Raw genomic sequence first — 18,215 nt, forward strand, 5'->3', positions numbered from 1 at the left:
CGCTGCCGATGCAAACAGTGTTGTCAAAATACAGACACATGAAATGCTGCACAGTAATAAATGGGAGACTTTACGACACCTTTATGAAGTGGCGTTGTGTCAGTAACAGTGCCCAGTGTGGTTTTATGGTATGGACACAGCTTATTGTTCACAAACAATATGTAACTATCTTTGTTTTGAAATAATCATTTGGTTGGAAGGTCGTTAAAAACATGTAATTAAGTTTGCAAAGTCCACTGCCAAAGTGTTGTCAGTGGAGCAGTTTTGGGTGTTTAGACTCCCAGTTCTCTACGGTTGAGCTTTGGGGGAGAGCTGCTTTTCTTGTTCAGTATTCACTTTACACCCGAAAGCAGTTGGAATGTAAAACTGCTAATTCTTTTGGAAAGTGGATTTTCAGTCTGAGCCAAGCGTGACTATCTATTGCAACAAGAGAAAGGTAGCGCACTGACACAAAGTGCCAGAGGACACAACCCATTCCCCAGTAGGTGACGGCTGGGCAGGGTGGGGCAGGGACAACACCACCAGCTACAACCACTACAGAGGTGGAGAGAGCAGAGCTGCAGCAAACTAAACTATCAGCCTCTCCTGGGCAGAGGCACACAAGGCACTCTGTGTGTGTGCATGTGTGTGTGTGTGTGTGTGTGTGTGTGAGAAAGAGAGTAAGTGAATGAGTGAGTCAGAAGATCACTCCTGTCTGGTAAGCAGATTGTGCTGCAGTTGTGTTAAAATTATTTTGGGATTGTTGAACTGACAGTGTTTTCTTTGTTATCGTGCAATAGCACTGGCCTGCAGGAAAGGACTGGGATTGTGGCGACAACGTGTTGGATGATGGGACTGATGGGACACACACACACACACACACACACACACACACACACACACACACACACACACACACACACACACACACACACACACACACACACACACACACATACACACACACACACACACACACACACACACACACACACATACACACTTCCCTTCCCAAAATAAACTACACGTTATCCTATCAACACAGTCCTGATTTTTCTTTAGAGCATTACCTCTACGTGTGGCAGTTTCCAGGGTGTCTAATTGCCCTAGGAAGAGGGCTGTTGGCATACTTAACTCCATGTTGGCATGGCCTCTTGGGTTTGGAGTTTTCATACGCAATGAAGCAGATACCCAAAAGGCTTTTAAAACATCTGAGACATTTGTGAAATTGATCAATTTCCTTGGTCGACATTTTGTAATATAATCATGATGTGCACCAGCTGCATGACTGTACAACATCAACCCCCCCAACACACACACACACACACATAGAAAAAAACCTTGCACTTAATAGTATCAAAAGTTAAAAAAGAATAAAGATTTATTTCCTACGACATCCCTGCACATGACAAAGTCTGATTCAGACAACACTGTAAAAGTCACCTTTACTTCAGATATGAAAATTGTGATTTGGAATGACTGCAATTTGCAGTCGTCGACGTTGTGATATCTTTTGTCTATGTGCTCTGTTAATTGTGCGGCCCTGCTCTTGACTGAGCTCAGGTGTGCTGCGTCCTTTGTTGCCAGCTATACTTAAAGTACTGCACTTAGAAATTGTGCTCAATAATATTGCCACAGGGACGTTCCCACCACTGTATTTATCTGGCATTATGCTGACGGATCAATAATAACTAAATAGTTTCTATTCACACAGCACTTTTCTAAAGTTCAAGTTCTCTTTCCAAGACTAGCAACATGACAGAACGGGTTGCAACAGTCAGAAGAGATGTGATGGGGAGAGGCGGGTAACACTATATGAAGAGGTGAGTCTTTAAACTTAAGATTTGAAAGCTGTAATGGAGGAAAAGTCATGGGTGCCCTGTGGAAGGGAATTCCAAAATTTACGAGCCACGACAACGGAGTGACATGCCAGCAGTAGACAATGGTGTGATCCTATGGGATGAGGAGTAAACAAGCACCGGAGGACCTCGGTGTACGGGGAAGGAGTGTATGGATGGAGAAGGTCAGACAAATATTGTGGGGCAGGACTAGGGAGAGCTTTGTAGGTTAGGGGAAGAATTTTGTAATGAGTACAGGATGAAACCACTGATCTATAACAAACTCTGGACTGATAAGGTAATGACAGAATGCCCACCGAGGCTAAAGCCAACGGGAGTTCCTTGGCAGCCATATTTGTATTCCTTAAAACGCGAATTGCGTCTGGAGTTTCTGCCAACTTGCCACAATAACTAGATATGCACCATCCGGTTACAACACTAGATTTTTGTTATTTTTATTTATTCCCCCCCTCCCCTTTTCTCCTCCATTGTTTCTGGCAAATCACCCTGCTCTCCGAGTCACCCTGGTCGCTACTCCACCCCCTCTGCTGATCCAGGGAGGGCTGCAGACTACCACATGCCTCCTCAGATACATGTGGAGTCGCCAGCCACTTCTTTAGGAGTTTCGCCAAGGGGACGTAGCGCATGGGAGGATCACACTATTCCCCCTAGTTCCCCCTCCCCCCTAAACAGGCACCTCGACCGACTAGAGGAGGCAGTAGTGCAGTGACCAGGACACATACCCACATCCAGCTTCCCACCCACAGACACAGCCAATTGTGTCTGTAGGGATGCCCAACTAAACTGGAGGTAACACGGGGATTCGAACCGAAGATCCCTGTGTTGGTAGGCAAGGGAATAGACTGCTACGCTACACGGACACCCTGTAGATTTATTTTTAACATCAATAATTTTTACCTGAGCTGATGCTTTTAACAGCACATGATATTATCAGAACCAGAATCAGAAGCCTTTATTCATCCCCGAGGGGAAATTGGGTGGTATTATAGACACTCACACTCTAATAACTAAAAACTAACAAAATACAAGATAAGGACATAGAAGCAAAAAGAAACAAGAAAACCAGAAACAAACAGAAATAAAAGATAAGTAAGAAATAGAAATAAGAACAAAATATATCACCAAGCATGGTGCACATAACACCCTATCTATACTGCACTACCACAGCACACAACAAGCAGCACAAACAAAACCCGATGGCCAATCCAGTGACCATTAACTCAAGAGTGTCGGACAGTCTGAGTCTGAGAGAGGAGTTGTAAAGTTTGATGGCCACAGGCAGGAATGACCTCCTGTGGCACTCTGTGATGCTTTTTGGCAGAATGAGTCTATTACTAAAAGTACTCCTGTGCCCAACCAGCATGTCATGGAGTGAGTGGGAGACATTGTCCATGATGGCACGTAATTTCAACAGCGTCCTCCTCTCAGAAACCACAGCCAGAGAATCCAGTTCCACCCCCACAATATCACTGGCCTTGCACATCAGTTTATTGAGCCTGTTTGCATCCGCTACCCTCAACCTGCTGCCCCAACATACAACACACAACAGCAAAACACAACACACAACAGCAAACAGGAGATCACTGGCCACCACAGACTCATACCACATCCTGAGCATTGTCTGGCAGATGTTGAAGGACCTAAGCCTACTCAAAAAGTAGAGGCGTGTCTGTCCCTTCTTGTAGAGGGCATCAGTGTTCTTAGCCCAGTCCAGTTTATTGTCTATATACACCCCCGGGTACTTGTAGTATTCCACAGTGTCCACACTGTGACTCCCTGGATGGAGACAGGGGTCACTGGTGTCATTTCCCCCCTCACATCAACAACCAGCCCCTTTGTCTTAGTCATGCTGAGCTGCAGATTGTTCTGCTCACACCACGTGACAAAGTTTCCCATCACAGCCCTGTACTCAGCCTCCTTGCCCTTGCTGATGCATCTGACTATAGCAGAGTCATCAGAGAACTAGGCGTCAGAGAATTGACAGAGGAATTAACAATCTGATGACTGTAGCAGAGTCATCAGAGAATTAGGCACATTCATAATCATGACTTACAAGAAACAATATTATGGATGGCATAAATGCTTACCTAGCAGGAAACAAGTTGCTGTTGATGTCCTTCCGCATATCTGTGTCCGCTACTACAACACTGATATAGGGAATACCAAGATGGCACTGTGATGGCTTCACAGATTTTTTTTGTCATCGTCAAGCCGGAGTGTTTTACAGATCAGTGGATGAAACTGGTAACCAGCAGAGAGAAGAAAGGATGGGAGGGATGTGGATGAGCATTTGGTGTGTGTGAGGACTCTAGCGGCTGAATTTTGACCATGTAATCTGGAGATGGTTTTGGCAGTGAGATCAGTAAAAAGGGCATTACAGTTATCAAGATGAGAGCTAACGAAGGCATGGACCAAGGTTCTGGCATGGGTCATTCTGAGTATGAGACGGAGTCATGTGATACTATGGTGGTGAAAAAAAAAGTAGTCTTATCAACACGAGAGTCAAATGAGAGGGACTAGTGAAAAATGACGCCAAGATTGTAAAGTGATTGTGAGGGATAGACTGTAACAGCATCAATATCAAAAGTGAGATTGGGCTGAGTAATGACAGTGGCTCTGGGACAAATAAGCACGACTTTGGTTTTATTAGTTTTGAGTTTGATTAAGTTGGACTTCATCCATTGCTTAATGTTACGGATGAAGTTTATTAATGATGGGGGCGGCAGGGCATTGGTGGGACGGGTACTGATGTAGCTCGGTGTATTTTCAAAATAGAAGTGGAAACTGAGGCCATGGCAGCAAATGGAAGAATCAAGGGGGAGCATGTGGATAATGAAAAGGAGAGGGCCAAGAACAGATCCCTGGGACATCTTGAGTAACAGGATTAGTGCAGGATTTGTGCTTTTGAATAGAGATGAAGTGAAGTCTGCCAAAAATACTCAGCACATGGAACTAAAGTAGGAATGTAGAGTTAACATGGGAGCCAGTGAAAACTACAATTCCCAAACTCCTTTTTTTATGAACCGCTCTGCCCAAATCCCCAATTTGACTCACCTGTTTGATGGCATAAAGCAGTTTGCCATAGCAGAATACGATGACCAAGAATGGTACGATCAGACAGAAGACAAACAGGCAGATGATATAGGAGATGTTATTTGCCGTTTTGTCCATCCAGTCAACGGAGCAGGTAGTTCCAGGTCCTTCGGGACCATAGTGACTCCAACCAAAGAGCGGTGGCATTGTCCAGATGAGAGAGTAGCACCAGGACAGAGCGATGCCCAGGGACATCTTTCGATAATTAGTGGAGTCGGCCTCTGCTGGGCCCATCATGGTGCTGTAGCGCTCAAAGGAAAGGACGGCCAGCGAGATCAGTGACACGATGCCTGGGGTGGGAGAGACAGGGTGCACACACACACACACACACACACACACACACACACACACACACACACACACACACACACACACACACACATATTCTTATACATACATTTGCATACATATGCATATACAAGCAGGTGCACATCATACATTCAGTATGTTTATATATAATAATAATCATCATCATCATTACATTTATATAGTGCTTTTCTAGACACCCAAAGCACTTCACATTGAAGGGGATAACTCACTTCAACCACCACCAACTATGTGTAACACCCACCTGGGTGATGCACGGCAGCCATTTTGTGCTAGAATGCTCACCACACATCATCTTGAGGTGGAGAGGGAGGAATCATTACGTCAATAACATGGCGGGATGATTAGGTGGTCAGATGGAGAATGCCAGGTTCAGAATTTTTCTGGACACCAGGGAACCCCCTACTCTTTGCGATAAGTGCCGTAGGTTCTTTAATGACCACAGTGAGTTAGGACCCCAGTTTCATGTCTCATCCCAATGATGGCATCCCCTACAGCATAGTGTCCCCGTCACTGCACTGGGGCATTGGGATTTGAGTTTTTTATTTATTTTTTTACTTTTTTTATTAGGACCAGAGGGAAGACTGCGCCCTACCAGCCCACCAACACCTTTTCCGGCAGCAACTCAGTTTTCCCGAGAGGTCTCCCATCCAAGTATTAGCCGAGTCCACACCTGTTTGGCTTCCGTCATTTGGCAGAGCCAGGGTGCATGTTGGTATAGCTGCCGGCAAGGATGAAAGAGAAGTCAAATGACCATTTACAATGAAAGTCATTATAGTTCCTTGTTTTTTACACTATTGTCATTTTGTTCAATGTTTAAATTATACTAAAATGTCCCTTTATATCTTCCATTTGATATAGGGGGGTTGAAGTGTCCAAATCTTCATTGGTATTACTTGGCAGCACAGTTGAGAACTATAATGTTCTATTTTTCTGCTGGAGACACTCTGTCATGGATGGATATAGAGTTGTGCTCCGTTCAGATACCATTAAATTTATATCTGTAATCAGCCAAGGTAAAACACCCCAGGGCACATACTGCCCATCCTATAGTGCTTAATATGGCTAATGTATGGTATGAGGCAAATAAATATATGAATATATCTAACTCCTTGTCACAACTCAGTCCAATCTGGGGCAATGTTTCATTTAAACTAGACATGTTGGATACTAAGCAAAATATCTGACCTTTACAAAGAAGATGTTCCAATGTCTTTCGATGAAATTGGAAAGTTATATGTTAAGGATAACATATAACATCCTATGAAAGCATTTTTTAAATACCTGCAATTGAGGAGTTTTATTTCTTCTATGCAAAATCAGTCATTGGTAATTCCTGAGCTTTCATTCTTAGAAGAAATTATTACCAACAATTGCAACAGTAAGGGTTTGATTTCATTAATATACAGCTGGCTTGCATCTGGTTCTAATGAGACCTCAGTATACAAACTTGATGCATGGAGGGTACATTTAAAAGAGGACATTTCAAATAACGATTGGAACATATTCTGTGAGAAGGCTCAGACACGAACAGCCAGCACTAATTTAAAACTACTTCAATAAAACTGGTTGATGCGGACTTATGTAACCCCTGTCAAATTGAATAAATATAACAGCAATATACCTGACAAATGTTTTAAATGTAATGAGGCTCAAGGAACATTTATACATTGTATTTGGGAGTGTGACAAAATTAAGAAATTCTGGAGGGAGGTGATCAATACAATCATGATTATTTTGTCTGTAAATATCCCTCTAGACTCCAAGATGATATTGTTACACATGTATCCAACAGATCTCAATCTGAGAATTAAAGAATATAAATTTATTGATTTTGCTATATTGCAGGCAAAACGATTGATAGCTTTGAACTGGAAGAACACTGTTGCACCTACAATTGGTACTTGGATTAAGAATATGGTGCACCGTATGTCAATAGAGAGAATAACATATACCTTGAAAAATAAAATGGTGTTTATAAAGGCTCTGGAAACCATTCATTGATTTTATAAAAAATGGAGATATAGGGGCACTCTTACAGGAGGAACACTTAGGACAGGGTACTTAAAGAATTTAGGGTACAAAGGTAATGGGTAGACTCCAGAAGGGGATAAAGGCATGTTTTGAAATTTAGTTGCAATGATGTAATTGTTTTGTCTATGTATAGCTTTATTTTGTTTGTTTGAGGTACCATGGAATTGCATGACTGATTTTGTCATATGTTTTATATTCATTTTGGCTCTAAATGCAAGGGAGATGTTAAGAGAGAACAAGTGAGTGTTTGGGTTGGGTGGGGGGTATATTTTGTTTGTTTGTGAAAGTTAAAATTTGTAGTGTAATTTGCTGCATAATAATGCTGACACATGTACAATGAAAAATCAATAAAGACATCGTTTAAAAAAAACTATACTAACATAAATTAGTTGAAAAGCAACTGCTTTATAGCATTTTTGCATTTCACTCATTGTATTTGATGGTATGTAACATTTAATCTATTCAGCTTTTATTTTTTTTCAAGGCTACAGACCATTGTAATTTTTTTAATCTGAAATGTATTATTAAAAAAAAGACTGGTGTAGCATATTTGTTTTATTTGTTGTGATAATTTAGTATCCAGTTGTTAACTCTCATTTCAAAATTATGCATTTTGTTTGTTTGTTTGTTTGTTTGTTTAAGGCCAGTTTGGCCTCTTTAAGAGCAAATAAAATAAATATAAAAAATATAAAAATAAATGAAGTAAAAATAAAAATCTTATTTATGTTTTCTTTGTTACCACACAAGCACGGAACTGCCCAGACCTACAGCGCACCTCTGCTGTGTGCGTTTAATAAAATGGAAGCGTTTTAGTCAGATTATTATTATTCCGATGATTTTTGAAATGTACAATACATCAAAGACTAACGGTCGAGCATTTAGTAGAAGCACGTCCTACTAAGCATCTCTCTCAGGTTGTCCATGAGTGACTGAGTGGCTACAATTTGCGATGCATTGCCCACACCGTGAGAAAGAAACAACTTGGAACTGCAGATTAAATCGGGTTAAGGCTTGCAAGCAAACTATTTTATCAATAGAGAAAATAAAGCCAAATAAAAACACTCCAAAGTCCTGCATGTTAACAGTATGTCATCTCTTAATTTGTGAGTTGAAGAATGCACCAACAGTGTTTATGACGTGCACATTCCCGATAAAAAAGGCATATTAAAAAAGTGCATGATGATTTAAAAGTTGATCATAGATAGAGCTGATTTTGCAGGTGTGAGATCCCCAGAAGTTGTTTTTGTCGTCATTTTACATGCCTTTCTTTTCAATGAGTCTCACGGTATTTATTTGCAATTGGAATTTAATCCAAATCTTTAAAAAAAAAGTGTAGAGTCATCTGCCACCTGATTTATGGTAATCTGTCTGCCAGAAAGAGAGAAACCTTGAATATTACTTTCGAGAATTAATGTGGAGAGGAGTTGGGCAGCAAGTAAAAATAAATAAGGAGAGACCGGACAGCCTTGGCAAATTCCTCGAGATAATTGAAACCGGGGTGAGGTATCATGTTTAAGTTTTGATTGAAGAATTGCCATTTGAGTAAAGTGTTTTTATAGATTTACAGAAATAATCACCAAAACTGAATTTGTAAAGAGATTGATAAATAAATTTGTGCTCCTGGGACTCAAAGGCCTTATAAAAATCTAAAAACAGAATAAATCCATTCTCATTAATAAGTACGGACCAATCCAATAAATCCAGAACTAATCTAATATTGTTTGCAATATGCCTGTTTGACATAAAGCCAGATTGTCATTCATCAATTATAGAAGCTAAGGACTTCTTAATTCTATTGGCAAGAATAATAGCTAGTACTGTGTAGTCATTACTAAGCAAACAGATAGGGCGCCAGTTGTGTATCGCATGCACATCTTTTTTTGGGTTTTGGAATGAGGGTTATAAGGAACCCAGCCACTGAGGATGCACAAGCCAGTGTATCCTTAGTGCCGGTCCCAAGCCCGGACAAATGGGGAGGGTTGCGTCAGGAAGGGCATCCGGCGTAAAATCTTTGCCAAATCAAATATGCGGATCATAAATAAGACTTACATACCGGATCGGTCGAGGCCCGGGTTACCAACGACCCCACCGGTACTGTTAACCAGCAGGGTGTCGGTCGAAACTATGCTACTGTTGGGCGAAGGAGAAGGAGAGAGGGAAAGCATGTCCAGAGGCAGCTAGAGAGGAGGAAGGGTAGGCATGTGGAGGTGAGAGTTGGAACTTTGAATGTTGGCACTATGACTGGTAAAGGGAGAGAGCTGGCTGACATGATGGAAAGAAGAAAGGTAGGCATACTGTGTGTGCAAGAGACCAGGTGGAAGGGGAGTAAGGCCAGGAGTATCGGAGGTGGGTTCAAACTCTTCTACCGTGGTGTGAATGGGAGGAGTAATGGGGTAGGGGTAATTCTGAAGGAAGAGTATGTCAAGAGCATGCTGGAGGTGAAGAAAGTGTCAGACAGAGTGATGAGTATGAAGCTGGAAATTGAAGGTTTATTGCTGAATGTTATCAGCGCATATGCCCCGCAAGTTGGGTGTGAGATGGATGAAAAAGAAGAATTCTGGAGTGAGTTGGACGACATGGTGGAGAGGGTACTGTTGATGGATATTACATAGAATCCGAGTGTATTTGTATCACTATGTATGTAACCAAGGTATTATTTGTATTACTCTGTATGTAACCAATGTGTGTAACCAGAACAGAGGGTGAAGAAAGACACATTCATGTCAATGAAATATATTACATGCCTCGCACGGAATGCGGGGGGTTGCCCTCCTATGAGGCCTTGGGAAAGATACCGTGTCTGGTGCAAGGAGGGCCCCCGATAAGAGTTGCAGGATGAGCACTCCCTAAAGCTCAACCATGAAAGGGAGCATTGACCAAACATAGTGGACAGGAAAATCAAGGCCATGTGTGATGAATGAACAAGGGAGGTTTAGCATATAAAGAAGCACACACACAATAGAAAGTCAGACACATACGACGGATTGGCAGAGTGTGTCTCCAGATCTGTACTCAATAAAATCATTTTAATCTCCTAAGACGTGGTGGCTGTTTTTCTTCACATCAACGGACCCGTGGACGAGGAACACGAAGGTGTTTTCCCGACAGTACCCAAGGAGGAGAGAGTGGTGATTGGAGCCGACTTCAATGGACATGTTGGTGAAGGGAACAGAGGTGATGAGGAGGTGATGGGAAGGTATGGGGTCAAGAAGAGAAATGTGGAAGGACAGATGGTGGTCGATTTTGCGAAAAGGATGGAAATGGCTGTGGTGAATACATATTTCAAGAAGAGGGAGGAACACAGGGTGACGTACAAGAGTGGAGGAAAGTGCACACAGGTGGACTATATCTTATGTAGAAGGCGCCATCTAAAAGGGATTGGAGACTGCAAGGTGGTGACAGGGGAGAACGGAGCTAGGCAGCATCGGATGGTGGTCTGTAGGATGACTTTGGAGACCAAGAAGAGGAAGCGAGTGAAGACACAGCCGAAGATCAAATGGTGGAAGTTGAAGAAGGAAGACTGGTGTGTGGAGTTCAGGCAGGAGCTAAGACAGGCACTGGGTGGCAGTGAAGAGTTGCCATATGGCTGGACAACCACTGCAGAAATAGTGAGGGAGACAGCTAGGAAGGTACTTGGTGTGTCATCAGGACAGAGGAAGGAAGACAAGGAGACTTGGTGGTGGAATGAGGAAGTACAGCAAATTATACAGAGGAAAAGGTTGGCAAAGAAGAAGTGGGATAGTAAGAGAGATGAAGAAAGTAGACAGGAGTACAAGGAGATGCAGCGTAAAGCAAAGAGCGAGGTGGCAAAGGCAAGGGAAAAGGCGTATGGTGAGTTGTATGACAGATTAGACACTAAGGAAAAGAAAAGGACTTGTACCGATTGGCTAGACAGAGGGACCAAGCTGCAAAGGATGTGCAGCAAGTTAGGGCGATCAAGGATAGAGATGGAAATGTGCTGACAAGCGAGGAGAGTGTGCTAAGAAGGTGGAAGGAATACTTTGAGGGGCTGATGAATGAAGAAAATGAGAGAGAGAGAAGGTTGGATGATGTAGGGATAGTGAATCAGGAAGTTCAGCGGATTAGCAAGGAGGAAGTGAGGGCAGCTATGAAGAGGATGAAGAATGGAAAGGCAGTTGGTCCTGATGACATACCTGTGGAGGCATGGAGATGTTTAGGAGAGATGGCAGGGGAGTTTTTAACTAGATTGTTTAACACAATCCTGGAAAGTGAGAGGATGCCTGAGGAGTGGAGAAGAAGCATACTGGTACAGATTTTCAAGAACAAGGGCGATGTGCAGAACTGTAACAACTACAGAGGTATAAAGTTGATCAGCCACAGCATGAAGATTTGGGAAAGAGTAATAGAAGCTAGGTTAAGAGGAGAGGTGACGATCAGCGAGCAGCAGTATGGTTTCATGCCACGAAAGAGCACCACAGATGCGATGTTTGCTTTGAGAATGTTGATTGAGAAGTATAGAGAAGGCCAGAAAGAGTTGCATTGTGTCTTTGTAGATTTAGAGAAAGCTTATGACAGAGTGCCGAGAGAGGAGGTGTGGTATTGTATGAGGAAGTATGGAGTTGCAGAGAAGTATGTAGGAGTGGTGCAGGATACGTATGAGGGAAGTGTGACAATGGTGAGGTGTGCGGTTGGAATGACAGATGGGTTCAAGGTGGAGATGGGATTACATCAAGGATCGGCTCTTAGCCCTTTCTTGTTTGCAATGGTGATGGACAGGTTGACGGACAAGATCAGGCAGGAGTCTCCATGGACGATGATGTTCGCGGATGACATTGTGATCTTCAGCGAGAGTAGGGTGCAGGTTGAGGAGAGCCTGGAGAGGTGGAGGTATGCACTGGAGAGAAGAGGAATGAAAGTCAGTAGGAGCAAGACGGAATACCTATGCATGAATGAGAGAGAGGACAGTGGAATGGTGAGGATGCAAGGAGTGGAGGTGACAAAGGCATTTGAGTTTAAATACTTGGGGTCAACTGTCCAAAGTAACGGGGAGTGCAGTAGAGAGGTGAAAAAGAGAGTGCAGGCAGGTTGGAGTGGGTGGAGAAGTGTGTCAGGAGTGATTTGCGACAGAAGGGTATCAGCAAGAGTTAAAGGGAAAGTTTACAAGATGGTTGTGAGACCAGCTATGTTATATGGTTTGGAGACAGTGGCACTGACGAAAAGACAGCAGGCGGAGCTGGAGGTGGCAGAGTTGAAGATGCTAAAATTTTCACTGGGAGTAACGAAGAAGGACAGGATTAGGAACGATTATATTAGAGGGACCGCTCAGGTTGGACGGTTTGGAGACAAAGCAAGAGAGGCAAGATTGAGATGGCTTGGACATGTGTGGAGGAGAGATGCTGAGTATATTGGGAGAAGGATGCTGAATATGGAGCTGCCAGGGAAGAGGAGAAGAGGAAGGCCAAAGAGGAGGTTTATGGATGTGGTGAGGGAAGACATGCAGGTGGCTGGTGTGACAGAGGAAGATGCAGAAGACAGGAAGAAATGGAAACGGATGATCCGCTGTGACGACCCCTAACGGGAGCAGCCGAAAGTAGTAGTAGTAGAATGAGGGTTATAAGGCCTTCTGTTAGTGTAGGTGGTAAAATTTACAAGCACTGCTTATTTACAAGCACTGTTTCTCTCCGCATAAATATCTCATTTGGAATAACCATGATATACAATTCAAAAACAAATCTAAATGTTTCCCAAATTAGTTTAACAACAATAATTTATTTGTAAAACAATTATTTAATTCAAAAGGTCTTCTAATTTTTTGTTTGTTTATAATATACCTGTCACCCCAAAATAATTTGCTATTGTAATGGATGCCATTCCTGAAGGTGTGATTATGTTGCTTAAGGGGAACACTGAACCACTTCTTTCCCCTTGTCAGTTAACTTTAAATGATACCATGAATGACACTATTGTCGGGAAAATGTGTTTTTATCCAGCCTTTCAACCCAGAACAGAAGGATGACATTCCTCTTTCGGAAAAACATTGTCACTGTTCCATATCTTATTCATTACTGGAGAACATTTGTTCCAAATATCTGCTGGGAAAAGGTTTAGACCTTGTTTTCAAGTTACTTGATCACAAACAAACCTCGAGATGTCTGTTTCAAACTTCTCCATCGATGCTATCCAACAAAACTTGATTTGCTAAAAATGAAACATGACATTGATGTTAATTGCATTTTCTGTGGTCTTGTTAGTGAAACGACTATACACTTGTTTTTGAACTGTCCTTGTACTGTGACTTTTTGGAGAGATTTTGCTCAGTTATATTCGTTGTAACATTTCTGTCCAATTTTCATTACTCTTCAAGGATTTGCTGTTTGGTTTCTACGATGTATGCAATTCAGAACAAAAAAAATATCATTTTATAAATATTTTCATTATTTTAGCAAAATTTCACATACACAAAAGTAAATTTTCTAGCAGAAAAATCTTTATTCAAATTTTTTATCAATGAAGTGCAACAATACATACAACAAACTATTCAGCACTCTATAAACCCCAAAGTCTTAAAAACTCTTGACATGGGAGTTAGGGCTGTTACATTTTTTTTGAACTGATTAAATGATGCAAACTTTAATTTCCATATATAAATCCCCAAGGGTTGCAATACCCTTGTCCTTGCAGTCAGCAAACGCCCCATCCGTCTGAGATGGCAAAAAGGAATGGTTATTTCATATAGGAGAGCATATTGAGACATTAGGCAGTTTGTTAACACATCTGATCTGATTCAGTATCCTAAGAGAGTTTATTAGAATGAAATTATTACCAATCAATTTATCAGGGGATTCTGTCTTGGAAAAAAAAACGTGGAGTACAAAAAGAAGTTTTTTTCTGCTGTAGTTTCAATGCTTCGCCACAAGTGGGAGATGCCTCCTTTCTGAGATGTCTTATCTGGGAATCCCCATTGCCAGTAAATCAACGCCCTTGCATTGGCTCGCCAATAATAGTTCCTAAATACAGGAAGGCTTAAGCCTCCCTCGTTTATTGGCTTTTGCAGATGTGCTTTAGCTATGCGATGAGCTTTATATCCCCAAACAAATGGAAAGATATCCAGTTTCTTAAAAAATGATGACGTCAGAAAGATTGGAAGATTCTGAAATGAGTACAAAAATCTGGGGGAGAGACACCATCTTAATTGCATTGATATGCCCCACCATAGATAATGGCAGGATCATCTACTTCTCTATGTTCAGTTTAAGCTTTGTGAGCATATTTACTTGCGTTTAAATAAGAGTTTGAGATTTCATGGTATTATGAGCCCTGGATATGTCACATGATCATACTTTAGTTTAAATGGTAACGCATTAAGGAAATCTGAATCTATACTGTCCGATAGTGGCATGAACTCACTCTTACCCCAATTAATTGTGTAACCACAGAGTTTGCCAAATGATTTAACAAAATCTAACAAGGGAGAAACAGAGGAATCTGAGTCGGTGAGATAGTTCAATGTATCTTCAGCATACAGGCTCACACGGCTTTCCAGGTTTCCAATCCCAATACCTCTGATACTGGAATGATTCCTAATTCCTATTGCAAGGGGCTCAAGTGCTATGTCGAAAAAGTAAGGGAGGTAGAGGATCCCCCTATCTGACCCCACGTTGTAAGTCAAAAGGCCCAGATCTGTCACTATTGGTGAGGATAGAGGATGATGGGCAGAGATACAGTATTTTGACCCATGCAATAAAGGAATCCCCAAACCCAAATCTTTGAAGTGTTTCAAACATATAGGACCACTCTATCTGATCAAATGCCTTTTCGGCATCAAGGGACAACATGGCCGCTCCAGGGTCCCCGACCTGGTTGGTATATAAATTGTTCAGAAGCCTAAGTACATTGCAAAATGAGAATCTACCTGGGATAAACCCTGTTTGGTCAGGGTGTATAATTGATTAAATATGCCTCCCCAATCTGTTAGCTAGTATTTTTGTAACCAACTTTTGATCAAAGTTGAGGAGAGCGATGGGTCTGTAACTTCTGGGCTTCGTTTCTTTAATTACAGTCTATAATGATGCAACCCGGTACTCTTTACCTTTTATCTGTACTCTTGTAATACCTGTGTAATTTCTTGAAAACTGTTGTGAAACAAGTTATATTATATAACCATATACAGTGCATCCGGAAAGTATTCACATCCCTTCACTTTCCCCACATTTTGCTATGTTACAGTCTTATTCCAAAATGGATTAAATTCCTTTTTTTTTCTCATCACTCTACACACAATACCCCATAATGACAAAGTGAAAAAGGTTTTGTAGACATTTTTGCAAATGTATTAAAAATAAAAAACTGAAATATTGCATATACATAAGTATTCACACCCTTTGCTATGACACTCAAAATTGAGCTCAGGTTCATCCTGTTTCCACTGATCATCCTTGAGATGTTTCTACATCTTGACTGGAGTCCACCTGTAGTAAATTCAACTGATTGGACATGATTTGGAAAGGCACACACCTGTCTATATATGGTCCCACTGTTGACAGTGCATGTCAGAACAGAAACCAAGCCATGAAGTCAAAGGAATTGTCTGTGGACCTCCGAGACAGGATTGTATCGAGGCACAGATCTGGGGAAGGGTACAAAAAATTTTCTACAGCTTTGAAGGTCCCGAAGAGCACAGTGGTCTCCATCATTCATAAATGGAAGAAGTTTGGATCCACCAGGACTCTTCCTAGAGCTGTCCGCCCAGTTAAACTGAGCGATCTGGGGAGAAGGGCCTTGGTCAGGGAGGTGACCAAGAACCCGATGGTCACTCTGACAGAGCTCCAGCATTCCTCTGTGGAGATGGGAGAACCTTCCAGAAGGACAACCATTTCTGCAGCACTCCACCAATCAGGCCTTTATGGTAGAATGGCCAGACAGAAGCCTCTGCTCAGTAAAAGGCACATGACAGCCTGCTTGGAGTTTGCCAGAAAGCACCTAATGGACTCTCAGACCATGCGAAACAAGATTCGCTGGTCTGATGAAACCAAGATTGAACTCTTTGGCTTGAATGCCAAACGTCACGTCTGGAGGAAACCAGGCACCTCTCATCACCTTGCTAATACCATCCCTACAGTGAAGCATGGTGGTGGCAGCATCATGCTGTGGGGATGTTTTTCAGCGGCAGGAACTGGGAGACTAGTCAGGATCGAGGGAAAGATGAATGGAGCAAAGTACAGAGAGATCCTTTATGTAAACCTGCTCCAGAGAACTCAGGGCCTCAGACTGGGGTGAAGGTTTACCTTTCAACACGACAACGACCCTAAGCACACAGCCAAGACAATGAAGGAGTGGCTTCGGGACAAGTCTGTGAATGTCCTTGAGTGGCCCAGCCAGAGCCCAGACTTGAACCCCATTGAACATCTCCGGAAAGACCTGAAAATAGCTGTGCAACGACGCTCCCCATCTAACCTTACAGAGCTCGAGAGGATCTGCAGAGAAGATTAGGAGAAATACCCCAAATATGAAGACTTATGGCTATAATCGCTGCCAAGGGTGTCTCAACCAAGTACTGAGTAAAGGGTATGAATGCTTATATACGTGCAATATTTCCGTTTTTTATTTTTAATAAATTTGCAAAAATCTCTACAAAATCTTTTTCGCTTTGTCATTATGGGGTATTGTATGTAGACTGATGAGAAAAAAAGGAATTTAATCCATTTTGGAATAAGACTGTAACATAACAAAATGTGGGGAAAGTGAAGGGGTGTGAATACTTTCCGGATGCACTGTATGTTTGGCAGCTTTTTTTCCTTCCTTTTTTCCTTTTTGTTGTTTTGTTTTTTTGTCTGTTGTTTTTTGTTTTGTTTTATTTTGTGTGTATCTTGAATATAAAACTGAAAATAAAATGTAAAAAAAAACTCTAGACATGTGTAAACTATATGAACTTCTGAACCTCTCTATTATTTATTTTTGTTCTTTTTTAATACCTTTTTCTTTCATTTTATATTTTATTTACCTCATAACCCCTGGCATATATGTCTTTATATATTGGTGTTGATTTATTGATGTTGGTTAATCTTGCAATTTATAAATAAGTTCTGTTTTAAAAAAAAAGAGTCTTACGACATTTCGTGATTTGCAGTCAATTGAACCGCTCTCTTTGAAATGACTGGCCCGCTGATCTCGATCCGAAACCAGAGCTTTACACATCCCTGGTGTGAATATAGGCACATATATTGATGCTGGATTGCAGTCGGCTTTTGTGTGTCTCCTGCTGGTTGTGGAGCTGGATACTTAAAGCGACGGCTCAGCTACAGAATGGCCTGGGAAGGTCCTGCACTGCAGAAAATTTCCACAGGTTCTAAAATATGAGGTAAATTAAGGTTTGTATAGTAAACACATTTAATATTTGGATATCTTTAACTTTATTGAAATAATTTTAATTCATTCTGCGGTGTCAGTTTCCCAGGTTTCAAAATAACACAAGACCAATTCTGTTCAACAGACCGATTCTGACGTCACAATACCGAAGCATGGCTTAAAATGCCGCACAGCGGCGACGCACAGTCAGTTGATAGATTCACGATGGACAGAACAGACCGGAATCAGAGTCACAGAGAGAGAATTAAGAAAGGAAAGATGTAGTAGGATGATGTTGTTCACTACCAGGGACATGAAAACACAAGAGCTGGTTTGAAACAAGAGTCCTGTAAGCAGGAAGGCAGCCAGCAGGTAGAAACAGGCCAACCCAGACAGGTGAGGGACAAAGTGAGACATATCTTGTAGTGATACTAACAGACTTCGTGTTTGCCACTGATGTGTTGAGCAGATCTAAATACAGATAGTCATTGATATTTTCCATCAGTTGTGTAGCAAACATAGTGAACATCACTGTCCTCATTATGATGATACAAGTTTATCAGGATAAACCCCATGAGATGAACCATCTCATTTTCGAGGGGGTCCTAGTTTTTTTTA

General features: G+C 41.7%; 1 protein-coding gene across 1 annotated transcript in view; it reads right to left on the minus strand.

Moving 5' to 3' along the window:
- LOC130124366 (vertebrate ancient opsin-like) overlaps positions 1-18,215 on the minus strand; it is a 134,899-nt gene that overhangs the window by 75,425 nt on the left and 41,259 nt on the right. Inside the window, exon 2 of the mRNA XM_056293823.1 lies at positions 4,893-5,221. Within this exon, the coding sequence (XP_056149798.1) occupies positions 4,893-5,221 (329 nt within the window). The remainder of the gene's footprint in view (positions 1-4,892; positions 5,222-18,215) is intronic.

This window comes from Lampris incognitus, chromosome 14 (assembly GCF_029633865.1).
Source record: "Lampris incognitus isolate fLamInc1 chromosome 14, fLamInc1.hap2, whole genome shotgun sequence".
Taxonomy (NCBI): Eukaryota; Metazoa; Chordata; class Actinopteri; order Lampriformes; family Lampridae; genus Lampris; species Lampris incognitus.